Raw genomic sequence first — 14,200 nt, forward strand, 5'->3', positions numbered from 1 at the left:
TTGGCTGCTGAAAACTCGTTGGCACTGTGGCTCCTACTGTGGCTGCTACTGTTGCTAACATGGTATTAACAGTGGGACAAGTTTTTGAGATGTTTTTTCTTGCATACAAAGCTTTATGCAGCAAACATCATCCTAAGGAAGTGTTTATGAAATGCCTAGCACGTTTGAGTGCTGTCAATCATGGATGTGTTGACTGAAATGCTTACATTTTGCAGCAATTCGCTGAAAGGCAAGGTAGGGTTTGTTAAGCCATAAACTGAAACAGACCCTCAAAACTCCCAACAACCCTCCACATATTATTAAAGGAGTTTTTTTTGTAAAATAAGCAAACAAAAAAAAGCCAGAGGATGCTGTACTTTCAGATTTGAATTTTCATTGCCATGCATTTTTCAAGAGACTGGTGAGTCTTTGCTGGATTGTTTTGTTTCAATAGTAATTTTCTCTGAAATTTAGTATTTATAAATACTGACTTACCCTCTGCATTTAGGAGAACTTAGTAGAAAGCAAACATCACAAACTTGCTCGAAGTTTAAGAAGTGGACCTTCTGATCATGACCTGAAGCCTAATGCAACTACACGAGACCAGCTTAATGTAAGTCAGTCATATGATGGATGAGTTCAATTTTATTAAGTAGGTTGCTAATAATATATGGTGACAATTTAAGGAAAATACAGTTAATTTCAGTTTATAGAAAATCATGAATGAAATGTTTCAGAGTGCTTAGTTGGAAGGGCCCAACTGAGGAAGGAACACAAGGTGCTTGTTCATTTGTTTAACTGTTTAGGTTAAGAATGTGTGTTTTGTGCATGTGATGTAGGTGTGAATGGTACACTTAAAGTAACTGTGTTTGTCTGCACTGTCAATTCAAGCAAGCATGTAACTGAGGAGCATCACCATGATGCCATAGCTTTGTGTTGTTGGAAAGCTTTTGTTCTCTAGCTATTTCTATGTTGTCAGTGTTGTGCTTTCTCTCAGTATACTTTGTTAACTTGTTGATTATGCCTGTTCACGTTTTTAAACTCACTTTCTGACTGTGTATTGAATAGATCATAGTGAGTTATCCACCAACAAAGCAACTAACGTATGAGGAACAGGATTTGGTGTGGAAATTCCGATATTACCTTACGCATCAGGAGAAGGTAAGTTGAGTTGTTGAATGGTTTGGCCTGGAAGGGACTTTATCATTTATATCAGTAAGCTTTTTCAGATATGTGCTTATGTAAATGTAATCTGAATCTAGTTCTATCTTTGTGTGAGACACTAATTTTTGAAACAATTTCTTTTGGCTAGCTTTTTACCAATGAATTGTCCAATCTCCTATTTAGGCCTTGACAAAGTTCCTGAAGTGTGTCAACTGGGATCTACCACAAGAGGCAAAACAAGCATTGGAGCTGCTAGGCAAATGGAAGCCCATGGATGTGGAAGACTCTCTGGAACTTCTGTCATCCCACTTCACCAACCCAACTGTGCGGCGCTATGCTGTTGCCAGGCTTCAGCAGGCTGATGATGAGGTATTCATTGGTCTGTGGATACATGGAAAAGTCAGCTGATCTCAGGATTTTTACTCTCATTCAGTCCTTGAAATGTTTGCTACTTTTTATGACATTTTAGTGAATATTGGTAAAGGAAAACAAAATATAATTCACTGTGTTGCTATTTATTGTAAGGTTTTTCGGGGGCAGTCTTCACATTATTAAGTGTCACACATTTATAATTGTCTTAGCATGAACAGCCAGTAGTAGCTGGTTTTGTTAAACGAGGTAAAACAGCAGTATGCTCTCACCAAAAACTAGTGTGTTTTGAGTGTTAACTTGCGGAAGTGCTCTGAACTTAAATAGTCAATGGAAGGATTTTCAGCATTGGTGAATTGAAGCAGTATATCATAATTCTCTTTTGCTAAAGAAAATGAGTAGAAGATTATCTGTGGAAATGAGGTCTTTCTAACTGTATGCTGATTAGAATGTGATGAGCTGTGGTTCTGAATAGAGCCCACTTAATAAAATCTAATATGTTAAATATCAGTGATTTATATATTTTATTTTGACAGTTAAAACACAAACCGAAGTTTGAATGTATTACAATAACTCTTGAATCTTTGGCAATCAATAGAATTTAAAATAGGGAGCATAAATATATATTTTTTCAAGCCTGCTTCAATAGCCTAGGTCATACTGCTTTGACATTAGAAATGTACCTTTTGCAAAGTATTGGAAGGTAACTAAACAGAAAAAGTTGAACAGTAATGGTAAGTTGATTTTAAACAGCAAGTGGTTAAAATTCTATTCTTCAATCTAAAACAGATTAGATATGTGTTTTTTCTCTTAGATGTCCATCTACACAAAGAATAATAAAAAAGTCCATAAGAGAAGAGAGAATCTCCATTCTTGATACTATAGTCCAGATTTTATGCTCGAATTTTCAGTTTTCTTCTTGTGAGACATGATTTGAAAGCTTTATTCTAGAAGCAATTAGGGCAGCTTCACTAAAGAGAATTATAAAGTAGAAATTGCACTTGAATATTCACAAAATTAGCACTTACTGCCTTTGAGTAACAAAGAATAGTAGAATCAGTATTCAGTATCTTTTGGGAGTCAAACTGCAATCCAACACCAGTGTTGCTATGGAATATTGCTTGTTTAGGGAAACCTCAGTTTCTGTGGTTCTCAGTTCTGTGTTGTTGGAGGTCACTAAATCCTGACTAAGTTTGTCTGTAAATTAGAATTTCATAAACAGAAGAAGTTCTAGTTTGCTTTGACTGACACCCTTGTTTCACTTGGATTTTATTTTCCTCCATAAGGATTTGCTGATGTACCTGCTACAGTTAGTCCAAGCACTGAAATATGAAAACTTTGATGACATAAAGAATGGCCTGGAGCCTAGCAAGAGGGACAGTCAAGGTTCCATGTCAGAAACTATGACAACATCTGGATCTAATGCTCCAGAAATAGACAGGTAAGAAGCTTACACTTTGAGCAGAAACACAGAAACATGTAAAATTTTAAGCCATCAATTTTCTTTCTCTTTTTAGGAGAGCATTGCATATTCAACATGTTATTTTATAATCTGAACTTTAAAAAAATCCCAAGAATAAAAGCAAACCCAGCAAATCCTGAAAATGATGAAATGTGTTTTCTGATTACACATAGTTTACAGAGCAAACAGTGTTAAAGTTTTGGCCTTTGATCTTACTACACAAAAGGAATAAAACTTCTGTAGAGCAGGAAAAACACTGCCATTGCTTCTTTCTGTATTTGCAAAAGTTAAGATGTCTTCACTGAAGTTATATGAGGTTCCACTTCCCATTTTCATCAGAGAGTGTGGATCTAAAGTCCAATCAATTAGAAGTAGAAAGAAATTTCATCCTTTTTTTGTAAAAGACGGTGCAGGGGGAGACTTGTGGAAGCATACTTCTTATACTTGCAGAAATCCAAAAGAAAGACTGAGGTAGCTAGAAAAATATTAAGCAAAGTGTAAAGGACCTTGGTAACCAAACTCTTCTGTGAAATGTTTGTTACAGATTTTCAGGATTTTCAGTCTTAAGCTTCTAATGACTTGTAACACGAGGGTGTACTTTCTGTGTTACTGTTCTACAGCTTTTCCCTGATCTTTCTGCAAAGCTATAAAAGTGGGTGTGGTGCGTAGGGTGGTGTATTTTGAGGCTGCAATGATACTTAGATTTTAGGAGAGCTACTTAGTTACTTCCTTTCAGGTAAATTTACCATCTGAAAACAGCCTTGTGAATAAGCATTTGTGTACTCTGTTATGTGTAGTTGCATTCCAAAGACTAGTGCTTGCAGGTGTTGTGTATTAGCAGTTTCATCTTAGAACATTTGAGAAAGCTCCTGAAAATGCAGATTTCTTGAATTGCTGTCTATGTCTGCTTATTTTATATGGAAGATGTAATAAAATGCAAAGTTTGTTTAAGTCAATGTCCTTCATAGAGATAAACTCTATAGCTCCCCAGGCACAGATTTTTGCTGTTTTCAGGAACTGCAGCTGTCAAACTTGCTGTTCATGCAGTTTGTTCTGAAACAGAGTTGGGATGCTACCTTCAAAGACACTTCTTTTCCAGTTTTCTGAATTTATTATCCCATGGAAGTGAAATTCATTGTGATTTCCATGTATGCTCCCTGGCTCCTAGGCAAGAACTTTGAATCATGCCAACTATTTGCTTTCCTTTGTGCAGTTCCCAGATTATGAGTCCTATTCCACCTGTTTCCTCTCCACCTCTTACTTCTAAGACAAAAGAGCTTGCAGAAAATGAAAACCTTGATGTAAGTCACACAACTTACTTTGCATTTATTGTACTTTCCCAGTGATGTGGTACTGTTTCTTGCTCTTGTTTGTGAGTATTTGGATCCTTGGGGTGCATCTTACTGAATATTTAAACTGCCCAAAGCATATAAATTTAAAGTAAATGCTAAGAAAACAGCAATAGCTTAACTGAGGTTTTTTTTATACAGTGTCTATTTATGTACATGATCATGGTATCCAAAATTGGGGGACTGGAAATTGAATTCTTCATGAAATTAAAGTACTCTTCTGTAAAGGAGAAGAAAATTATTATGTGATAGGAAAGGCTATCACATCCTAATTAGACACTGACAACCGTATGTGTTCGAGGTGTTCTAAAATAGTTCTAAAATAAGAGGAATAGTTACCCAAATATTTCAGTCTCTGCAAGCTGTTCTTTCTGTAGCCTTATTCTTTGGCACGTCATCCAAGTGAACCTAAGTAAGAGACTGTGTTGATTTACTTCTGCCAAGGACTATATTCAGTTTATGCCAGAAGTAATAGGAATGGGACTGGAGGAGGGGAAAGATAGAAGGTAAAGACATTTTGAAGGAATCTGATTTTAATCTGATATATGGATTAATTGGTCTTTGAACTAAAGATCCTTGTTGCAAATTGTCCTATTTGGGTCTAAATACTGCGTAGAAAATAAGCCTCAAATTGAGCGTATCAGTAAAGATACACAGATTTCTTGCTACCTGGACTATTAAACCTGAAAGCAGCAGCTAAATGCTGTGTAGCCCACACAAATTTGTTTTCTTGAAAAGTAGAACATCTTCCAAGATGTTAGATGCTCTGGATACAAAACAGAGTGGGAAATCTCTTTGGGAGTTGAATGTTATGGCATGTCCAGCAAGATTTAAGTACATAGGAGGAAAGAGTAACATATTATAAATAGAAATTACATTAAAAGTTTCTTTTTGGAGAACATCATGTGCTGTTTATATTTGGTAAATATATTATTCGAGTAGCAGACCTTTTACTTTTAGTGGTGTTGCTGGATTTAAAGGAATATTTAAATTAGTGCGATTTAAATATTAGGTTGAATTGGATTCAGATTGTAGGAAGGAATATATCTCTCACAACTATTGTATTTACTTGGTGTTTTTCCTTAACTTTGCCTCTCAGATGCTTAGATTTCTTTATAACTTTTTTTTTTGTTTTTGATCTTCTTAAATCCCTTCCAGCAAGACCTTTGCACTTTCTTGATATCACGGGCATGCAAAAATTCCACGTTGGCAAACTACTTGTACTGGTATGTTAGAAACTGTTCATTTATGCTATACCAACATGTAATTGAAATCAAAGCTATAATTCCCAGCAGGATGCTTAGCAAAAGATGACCTGTCTTGAGAGCTTCAGAATCTCAATTTTTCTCAGGGTAAAACAGTAGATTTTAAAACAATATGCATTTGGACATAGTAATTTATAAACAGAGGTTTATAAAATGCAGAAATGTGCTTTACTGTTAGACAAAAGAAGGTGATGTCTAGGACATCAGGTACAGTGTCACAAAAAGCAGCCTAACTATGTTAAAAGTTGTCATTCAAGTTATTTATGGCTTGGAGAGGAGATTAAGTTCACTTTTGCTCTGCTTTGTTGTCTGTGTGGTTGTAATTTTTGTGCTTATAATGTTTGACAGTTTAGCTGGAATACTGAAGTTATGCACTTAAATATTAATCAATGGTGTATATTATGAACATTCATAAAGCATTTTTTTGTTGTTGTTGTAACCTAATTTTAGTTTTATTCCATTATGGTTATGAGACAAACAAAATGTCATTGTAGACAGTTCTTGAGGGGGAACTTTAATTGTAAATATTAGCTCATCTATACTGTAGAGAGATAGGATTGCTTAGCTTAGGATCTTGTCTCAGCTCAGTGGCTTAAGAATAAAATTAAATGCCTAAAATAGTAGTCTGCAAGCCTTCTGAACAAGCATTTGCAGGTAGGAATTTTCTCATTTGAAGGAAGCTGATATGAGTAGAGCTATACTGAGATGAGTAGAGCTGTGTGAAAGTGTGTCTCTATGTGTGTATTAATGTACAAATGTCTGCAGATGTACAACACTCACAGCTATTTACTTGTATATACACATGCATTTTAAATGCAAGACCTTAGGTGCCTTTTAAATGGCTAAACCTATGTCGTATGATTCTCATTTGTAACCTTTGTAGCTTCATCAAATAACTAAAAATACTAATGCATATGATCATATTTTAGTGTGCTGAGTATTAACCACAGATAAGTTGTGAATTGGGAACTAAGTGTGATATGTGATGTAAACATAGCAAACTTTTAAAATAAAATTCTTACAAGAAACCTATTAACTATGCTGAGAGATTCCATTTATAGCTTCCTAAAATTTTATTGTGTAATTATTTTTAGAAGGTTGAATTTTAAGGTACTTAACTGAATGACTTATGTGCACATGCAAGCAGTAGTTACTTCTGTTGCAGCAGCCAAAGATAATGGTCGGCTTCATTAAAAATTACTATTAAATGTCAATGATTAAGATAATTGCAGGCTGAATTTGTGTCAGTAGAAACCAAGTGCTTGACCTAATCAAATATTCTTCATTAATATGAGTAGCTTAGCTTATTTCTATCAGGTTGATAGAAACTATTCTCGTACATTTCAGAAACATCTCAGTCACTCCATCTACAGAAAATTCAAATGTCCATAACTCTGTGAAGTTTTTGACTTACGACTTATAAAAAATAAATTCAACAAAACAAATAAGAAAAGTCCACCAAGCCAAAAACCCTAGTCAGTTTATCCTTTGTTTTCTTTCCAGACATCTTAATTTCTCTGTGACAAAATATAAATGTTGCAGCCACTGTTTGAGTTGACATAGCCATAAATCCTCATGGCTGCTGATCAATTGTATGTTTCAACTATCCAGACACAGCATGCAGCTAATATAATCAATGGAAAAAGTACAATAACCCTTGAAAATGAAACCTTCTGCTCAGTTGCTTGTCATTGTAAAGCTATGCTGTCCTTTAGCAGTGGCCTCAGAAGTCAGTGCTACTGCTTTTTCTGCTCCTTTTTGGACAGATGAGACACCTACCCAAGTAAGAAGCATTACTCTTACTCTTTGTTTCAAGATAGCTTTGAGAAACTGTCCAGGGCTTTTTAACAAATGGAAAATAGCATATTTCAATTCATTATTTGCCCTTTGCCTTCAAGTTTAGGTGCACAGACTTTGGACTTTTATACAGACATTCATGAGAGAACAGTGTATAACGCTGCATTAACAAGGCACTAGAAGGAATCTTTAGTTTACATATTTCATTGGGGTTATACATGGAATAAGTTACATATGCCTTATTCTAGTGGATGTAATATATTGTGTATTTATAAATAATACTGCTTAAGTCTGATCAGCTGCAAATGACAGACCTCTAGTCTTGTCTCACAATTACTCTGTCACAAAGAGATTCTGCCCAAGTACATAAAGAAGGTGTAATTCTTGCTGACAGTGTAATATCCAAGAGAATGTCTTGAATGAGTCACTTTTGAATCCAAATCCAGTGTTTGAAAATTTGCTGAGATGCTAATTTCTTCCTTTTTTTAATGTTTATTATATGTTTTTTAATTTCTTGTTTATTGCATGTTTTTGCTGGGTAGTACTAGGAGATACACTGACCAACAGAAAGAAAATATGTACATAGCTTTCAATAAATAGCTACTTTTTGCTTGTCAGTGCTGCAAGTAGAAATTTAGACAAAAGCATTCCAAATGACAGCTTAACATCAGAATAAATTTTCAGTGTAAGTGTTCCAGATTGTATAATTAAGTTTTGTATCTGATTCATAATTTCAGAATTGTATACTCTGGCACGTAGACTCTGCAGAATTGCTTTAGGACCAATACTTTTCCTTCCACCATTTCTAATGGTAAAATAGGGAGCAGAGAGGGTGAGTTTCTGCTTGTATTGTAGGTGCTCTTGAATAGCAAGTTTGCAGCCACTAAATGATGTAGCAGGTGGTATCACAGTGGGAAACATGCTCAGTTGGGCTTCTTGGCCTGAGTATTCATATGATTTGGACTTCAAGTGTCTCCTCTTTGAGTGACGACCTTTCACTGTAAGTGAAAACCCACAGACACTTGGATAGACTCTCCTGATCCAAATGGAATTGGGAACTATGCAATTTTAAGAGTTCAGCCGTTGGTTGAGTTAAAGATCTCAAGGATCATCTTCATTTTTAGTTCCAAGTCTGTAATACAGGGCCTACTGTGTTTCACTCAAATCATGTAGCCCCAAGAGTATGGTATAACTTGGTTGTTTTTATGCTGCAGGTATGTAATAGTGGAGTGTGAAGACCAAGATACTCAGCAGAGGGACCCAAAGACTCATGAAATGTACTTAAACGTGATGAGAAGATTCAGTCAGGCTTTGCTGAAGGTAATGCCTCTGTATGAAGAAGTCCGTAATGGTTTGGGATAATCCTTCCTTAAAAAGAAGTGCAGGTGTCTTAAGAGGATGAGTTGGGTTTTTTGTGTATGTATGTCACGTGCATTAAAATTTTATAAAAGCTTCCACTTCTGATTGAATTTTGAATTTGTAGTAAGCTGAAGAAACTGCCAAAAAGGAGAAGAACATACAGAGAAAATTCTTTCTTCTCTTTTGTTTCTGTTAGTAGCATAAATGATTCTAAAATACTCTGCCTTACACTGGGTCTAAAACCTTCTAAAAGCCTTGAGTAATCAATGTGGTTTATGTACTATTTATTTATTGTAAACTCTTGTCCTTGAAATGCAAGTGGAGAGACTGATCTGGAACTCTGGAACAGCACTTGCTGTTCTGCGTGTCGGCAGCAGAGGGTGCTGGATCAGCGAGGAAAAAATACTTGAAAAGTCGAAAAAACGTCTGTGAATTGGAAGTTTTACTGTATAGCAGATATAAAGTCTTTCCGGATTTTCATGTATCTCACACCTAATATTTTTTCCAATTTTAGTGTGGGGTTACTTGAATCTGACTCCTGTGCCTCATAAGTGTTTCGCAGTTTTCCTTGCTAACTTACTTTGGCTGTGTGAATCGGTTTGTCATGCGTAACTGTTCACCACTGAAATTGTTGAAGCAAATTGAAGTGCACCGTTAGGTCAGATAATTGATTGCCAACTAGAGAGACTGTGATTGTGTTTTACAGAAAATACCTTTTGAATTGATGGGAAATTGATCATTATTCACTTAACCTCTTAAAAGCCCATAGGTCTAAGAACAAAAGAATGATCTCTAGATAAAATAATTAATTGAGGAATTAATTTGTTTCTTTTCATTCTCTTAGGGTGATAAGTCTGTCAGAGTTATGCGCTCACTTTTGGCAGCCCAGCAGACATTTGTAGATCGGTTGGTTCATGTAATGAAGGCAGTGCAGCGTGAAAGTGGGAATCGTAAGAAAAAGGTAACTAAAGAATTGTTAAGCTGTCTGTGGCTTAAATTTGACAATGGGTAGGAATGTTAGCCTTTCATTAAAGACTGTAGCACTAAGATCTATAACAGATCTCCATCCTTCTGTAATAATTTTGATTAACTGTGAACAAACTTTGGAAGGGGTATGATAGTTCAAAGTTCCGAAGTGCGTTCAAAGTTTGTAGCTAGAAAACAGAAGAGGCCCTTGAGAATGCTCATGGGGTGTTTTGGCCAAAGAAAGATGTAAGAATAATTAAACAGTTGATGATATAACTGAACATGTTGTGGGGTATGTCAGAGCGTATCAGGTTATTGTCATGTGAGTGATAAGCCAGGATAGATAGTGAAAATCAGTTAGCAGTGAGGTTTTGTTTGTTCTGAGAGCAACAAAGCTGTTCTTTTATAAAGTATGTGTTTATCAGAACTCTGCTTTCTGTTGGGTCTTGAGGAAATGGCTTTTTAGTGTATGTTTTAAGAAGCTTTGTCCTTCTTAGCTAAAGTATTTTAAGTGTACCTGACAGGTGGGTATGGGAAAGAAAGTGGAAATGGCATAGGGATTTCTGTTTGTGTGTAACCTTTTCCTTTGACACACATCAGTATATTTAAACATCAGTTTTTCAGTGCGATGGTTTCTTTAAATGCATGGGGTATATCTATGCAGAAGAATGAAGCACTTATTAACAAAAAATCAGGCAACTTGCTCTGTATATCAGTAACAAAGACTAAAAGAAGAGGAGAATTTTTCAATTTTTAGGATTCTATTTCCTGCTTGTTCATTGGTAGTGTTCAGCTGTATATTCTTTTAGGAAATTTCTGTAAAACTAAGAAACACAGAGCTTTTACTTTTAGATTGCAATCTAGCCAAGCAGCAATGAACCACTAGAACTGTTTCTAACAGTTGTGGGCCTCCTTGGTGCCCGTGTCTGTTATATTCAGCAAGGGAAAAGGTTAGAGACTTTAATGTCAAATGACCATTACTACATGGTACATCAAGTGTAAAGTACTCAAAAGTAAATGAGTTTTGTGTTTCTGATAACTACAGATGTAGGAATGGTGGGCAAGTCTGGAAGTCAGAACCTTTTGGTTCCTTGGTAGTAGGGAACTCCTTGGCGGAGTTGAGGGATATAAAGTTTCTGAGTTGGATTCAATTTCTGATACATAACTAACATTTAATTTTTGTATGGAAAACAAATCATCCCATGCTTTCTGCAGGCAATTTAGAAATTCAGTTTTTAGGACTATATTATATTTGGAACTTAGAAAATTGCTTGACTATACTAAAACTAGGTGGAATATCTCCTTTGTTATACAAATTACTGCAGATAGAGAGTTTTTATTTTCCTGGATTATATGAGTGAAATTATGATGCTTTGTACGGATAAAGAATTGAATAAATTGAATATTTGTTAGTAATGCATCCTTTGTTTATGGACTACATATGTACCTAGTAGGTGTTTTATGTTTTGTGGGTTTTTTTCTTAAACAAATCTTTGTTCTTTTAGAATGAGAGGCTTCAGGCATTGTTAGCTGATAATGAAAAGATGAATTTAGCGGATATGGAACTAATTCCACTTCCTCTGGAACCTCAGGTGAAAATTAAAGGAATAATCCCTGAAAAAGCCACACTCTTCAAGGTAAATGAAAGCTTCTGAATAGCTGAAATACAAACAAGTCTTGTGAGTCCTAAGCTTAGAAACATCAGTTGAAAGATTTAAAGGGACAGACATAATCAAGACAAAATGCAACTGTAGCATGCTCTTAAAGTGGTTAAACCACTCCTTATTTTCTTTTGTTTTTCAATTTAAATTTTTAAACTTTAAAGCAGCTTTTATAAGAGTGATACAAATTATGAAGTTGAGAATTCCTTACTCAACAGGAGTACCACTTTAAAGTCAAAATCATGCAAATGAATGAAGATGCTCTGTGTCTTGTTTAGATATGTGGTTCTATTACATTCCTTAATAAAGCTTAAGTTCATAGAGAGTGGAAAGCACCGTGTTGGTCCATTTCGTGTGATTGCAGTCAGCTGACAAGTAAATCCTATATCCCTGTGGTTGGTTATTCCTGAAACCAAACTGTAGCAGCTGCTTGTGACCATAAAACAGGTGATGTACTGTTGAAAGGGCTGGGGTTATTTTGATTATTTTACTGTTTGAAATATAAGTTAATGCTTGCAGTGTAAGTTATTACCTGTGCTCAGTGTTGTTGGACCATTTTATAAATTTGCGTTCAATTTCTCTAGGTGACTGCAGTCTAATTTTAGATGACCAAAATTTGCTGTACAAGTTGGAGGCCTTTTATCTACCAATGAAAAAATTCGTGCAGGCTGCTGTGACAGCCAGTGTAAATCTGTCATCTCAAATAGATCCTAGACTTATTATGCATGGTAGTTTCATCAGACTCCTTTTTTACTGTGTTATAATTTGAGTTTACTTAAAATCAGAAGTGAATATCTTTTGCATAGTTTTCTACTAGTTTTAGCTTGCTCCTTTCTATATCAGGTTAGTTCCCTTGAAGCATAGGCTTTGCATACTCCTGCACCTTTGGTTGGAGGAAACATTGAAAAGATTTTGTCAGTAAAGCAAACTTTTGCAAACTCAAATCAACATTTTGTGTAAGTATAATTTAAGAGTTGGGGAAAGAATGTGGAGAAGAAGATTGCTGGAACAGCTACTAAATGTTTCCTATCAATAATAATAGATGGAGTTCTTCTGGACAAACTCAAGGCAGTTTTTACATACTAGTCTTCTGTAGCTATGCAAAAAATGTAGGACCAAAAATGTGAGACGTAACTTGTTTCAAAATCAGAGATTTTTTCCTTCTCCTAATTCTCACAGCCTTAATAGTTCATTCTGTTCTATGAGATAAAAAACGAAATGGACTTTAAAAGGGAAGATTTACTTATTTTTGATGCCCTTGGACATCATTTTAGCTGTTGTAGGACTATGTAAAGAATAATTTTGCCTTTACTTGTGGAACTTAAAAATTTTGCAGTATTAATTTGAAAATGTAATCTAACTGCTCAAGATTATTTTGCTCCATTATTTTTGTTCGGTTTGCCGTGGAGGAAGTGACTTGGTCAGTTGCAATAGATTATACCATTCATGTAGGTAATTGATCCCCTTTGACCCATTTTACATGGAAAAATTGCAAACAATTAAATGAGCTTTCTCAAACAATAACGTAAAAAAGGTGCTTTTGCTTTTGCTAAATAGATCAAGAAAGCAATTAATTGTTTAAGATGACTTGCCCCTAGGAATTGTTTCGTGCTTATCCTATAATTGTGTCACTTTTTGATCTGATCAGTTTAAATTTGTTTTGTTGTGACCTTTTGCATAGTGCTTCCTTGTTTATTGAAATTGCACGCACGCAGAAAAAACCTGAATATTTCTGTCCTTTCCTCTTCTGCTGCTGGGGGGTGCAGGGAGGGAGAATGTATCCTTGATAAAAAAGGAAGGACAGCATTAAGGTATTTTTCTTTTTAAAATACAGTTACACTTTTGGTAATTGGAAGAAGTGCACGCTAAACTATTGAGGCAATGCAGCTATAATGCAAAGACTGTCTTTCTAAGCTCTGTTGTAGCAAGGTGGTAATACAAGTACTGCTGTTAACGAGCTTAGTAGAGTATTTCCTCTTCCAGAGTGCCTTAATGCCTGCTCAGTTATTCTTCAAGACAGAAGATGGAGGCAAATATCCTGTAATTTTTAAGCATGGTGATGATTTACGTCAAGATCAACTTATTCTTCAGATTATTTCACTCATGGATAAGGTGAGAATTACTAATCTACGTCCTTGTCTTTCTGTTTTCTTGATTTTCTTTGTCAAAAGCAAGGCTGTTAAACTCTGTTAATGCAGCTTATATTGCTAATAATCCCAGAGTTTTCAGATCTCTAGGTGGCCTTTTTTCTTTTCCATACAGACGTGCAATTACCCCGTGTAGATTATGAAAAAAAAAAAAAAAAAAAAAAAAGAATTGCTAAACAGGCTTTCACTCATTATCAGTTTCAGTGAAGAACAGTGGAGAACAATGTCCAATACACATCCTTTTAGTAATAGAATCTGCCTTTCTGTTGCATTCATCTTTGCTTTTTTATATTGTTTTTTTCCAGCTGTTAAGGAAAGAGAATCTGGATTTGAAGCTGACACCCTATAAAGTGCTGGCAACTAGTACAAAACATGGTATGAGTACGTTAATTTCCTAAAAACATAGTATGGAGAAGAATCTCCTCCCTGTGTTCTTACCATGTAAGAAAGTCTTGTCAGAGTGTAAGTCATGGAATTAAACAATCTGAGTCACCACAGTGTTCCATAGGTGAATCAGATACCTTCATAAAAGAAGCCTGGACTGGATTTAGGAGTATGTGAAAATCAGCAGTTACCAATCTTTGCTGCTGGCTTGCAGTGTGAACATGAATAAATAACTTAACACTCCTGTTTAGAGATCTTTGCATGAAACAGAAGAGAAAACAAAAAAAGTTTAGATAAA

General features: G+C 35.4%; 1 protein-coding gene across 1 annotated transcript in view; it reads left to right on the plus strand.

Annotated features, from left to right (window-relative positions):
• The window catches only part of PIK3C3 (phosphatidylinositol 3-kinase catalytic subunit type 3), a 67,637-nt gene that overhangs the window by 17,878 nt on the left and 35,559 nt on the right, over positions 1 to 14,200 (plus strand). The window contains exons 8-18 of the mRNA XM_083883555.1: positions 488 to 592; positions 1,048 to 1,140; positions 1,327 to 1,512; positions 2,799 to 2,953; positions 4,188 to 4,275; positions 5,482 to 5,549; positions 8,600 to 8,705; positions 9,589 to 9,705; positions 11,216 to 11,347; positions 13,355 to 13,483; positions 13,824 to 13,893. Of these exons, the coding sequence (XP_083739681.1) occupies positions 488 to 592; positions 1,048 to 1,140; positions 1,327 to 1,512; positions 2,799 to 2,953; positions 4,188 to 4,275; positions 5,482 to 5,549; positions 8,600 to 8,705; positions 9,589 to 9,705; positions 11,216 to 11,347; positions 13,355 to 13,483; positions 13,824 to 13,893 (1,249 nt within the window). The remainder of the gene's footprint in view (positions 1 to 487; positions 593 to 1,047; positions 1,141 to 1,326; positions 1,513 to 2,798; positions 2,954 to 4,187; positions 4,276 to 5,481; positions 5,550 to 8,599; positions 8,706 to 9,588; positions 9,706 to 11,215; positions 11,348 to 13,354; positions 13,484 to 13,823; positions 13,894 to 14,200) is intronic.

Source organism: Zosterops lateralis (assembly GCF_965231275.1).
Source record: "Zosterops lateralis genome assembly, chromosome: Z".
Classification (NCBI taxonomy): domain Eukaryota; kingdom Metazoa; phylum Chordata; class Aves; order Passeriformes; family Zosteropidae; genus Zosterops; species Zosterops lateralis.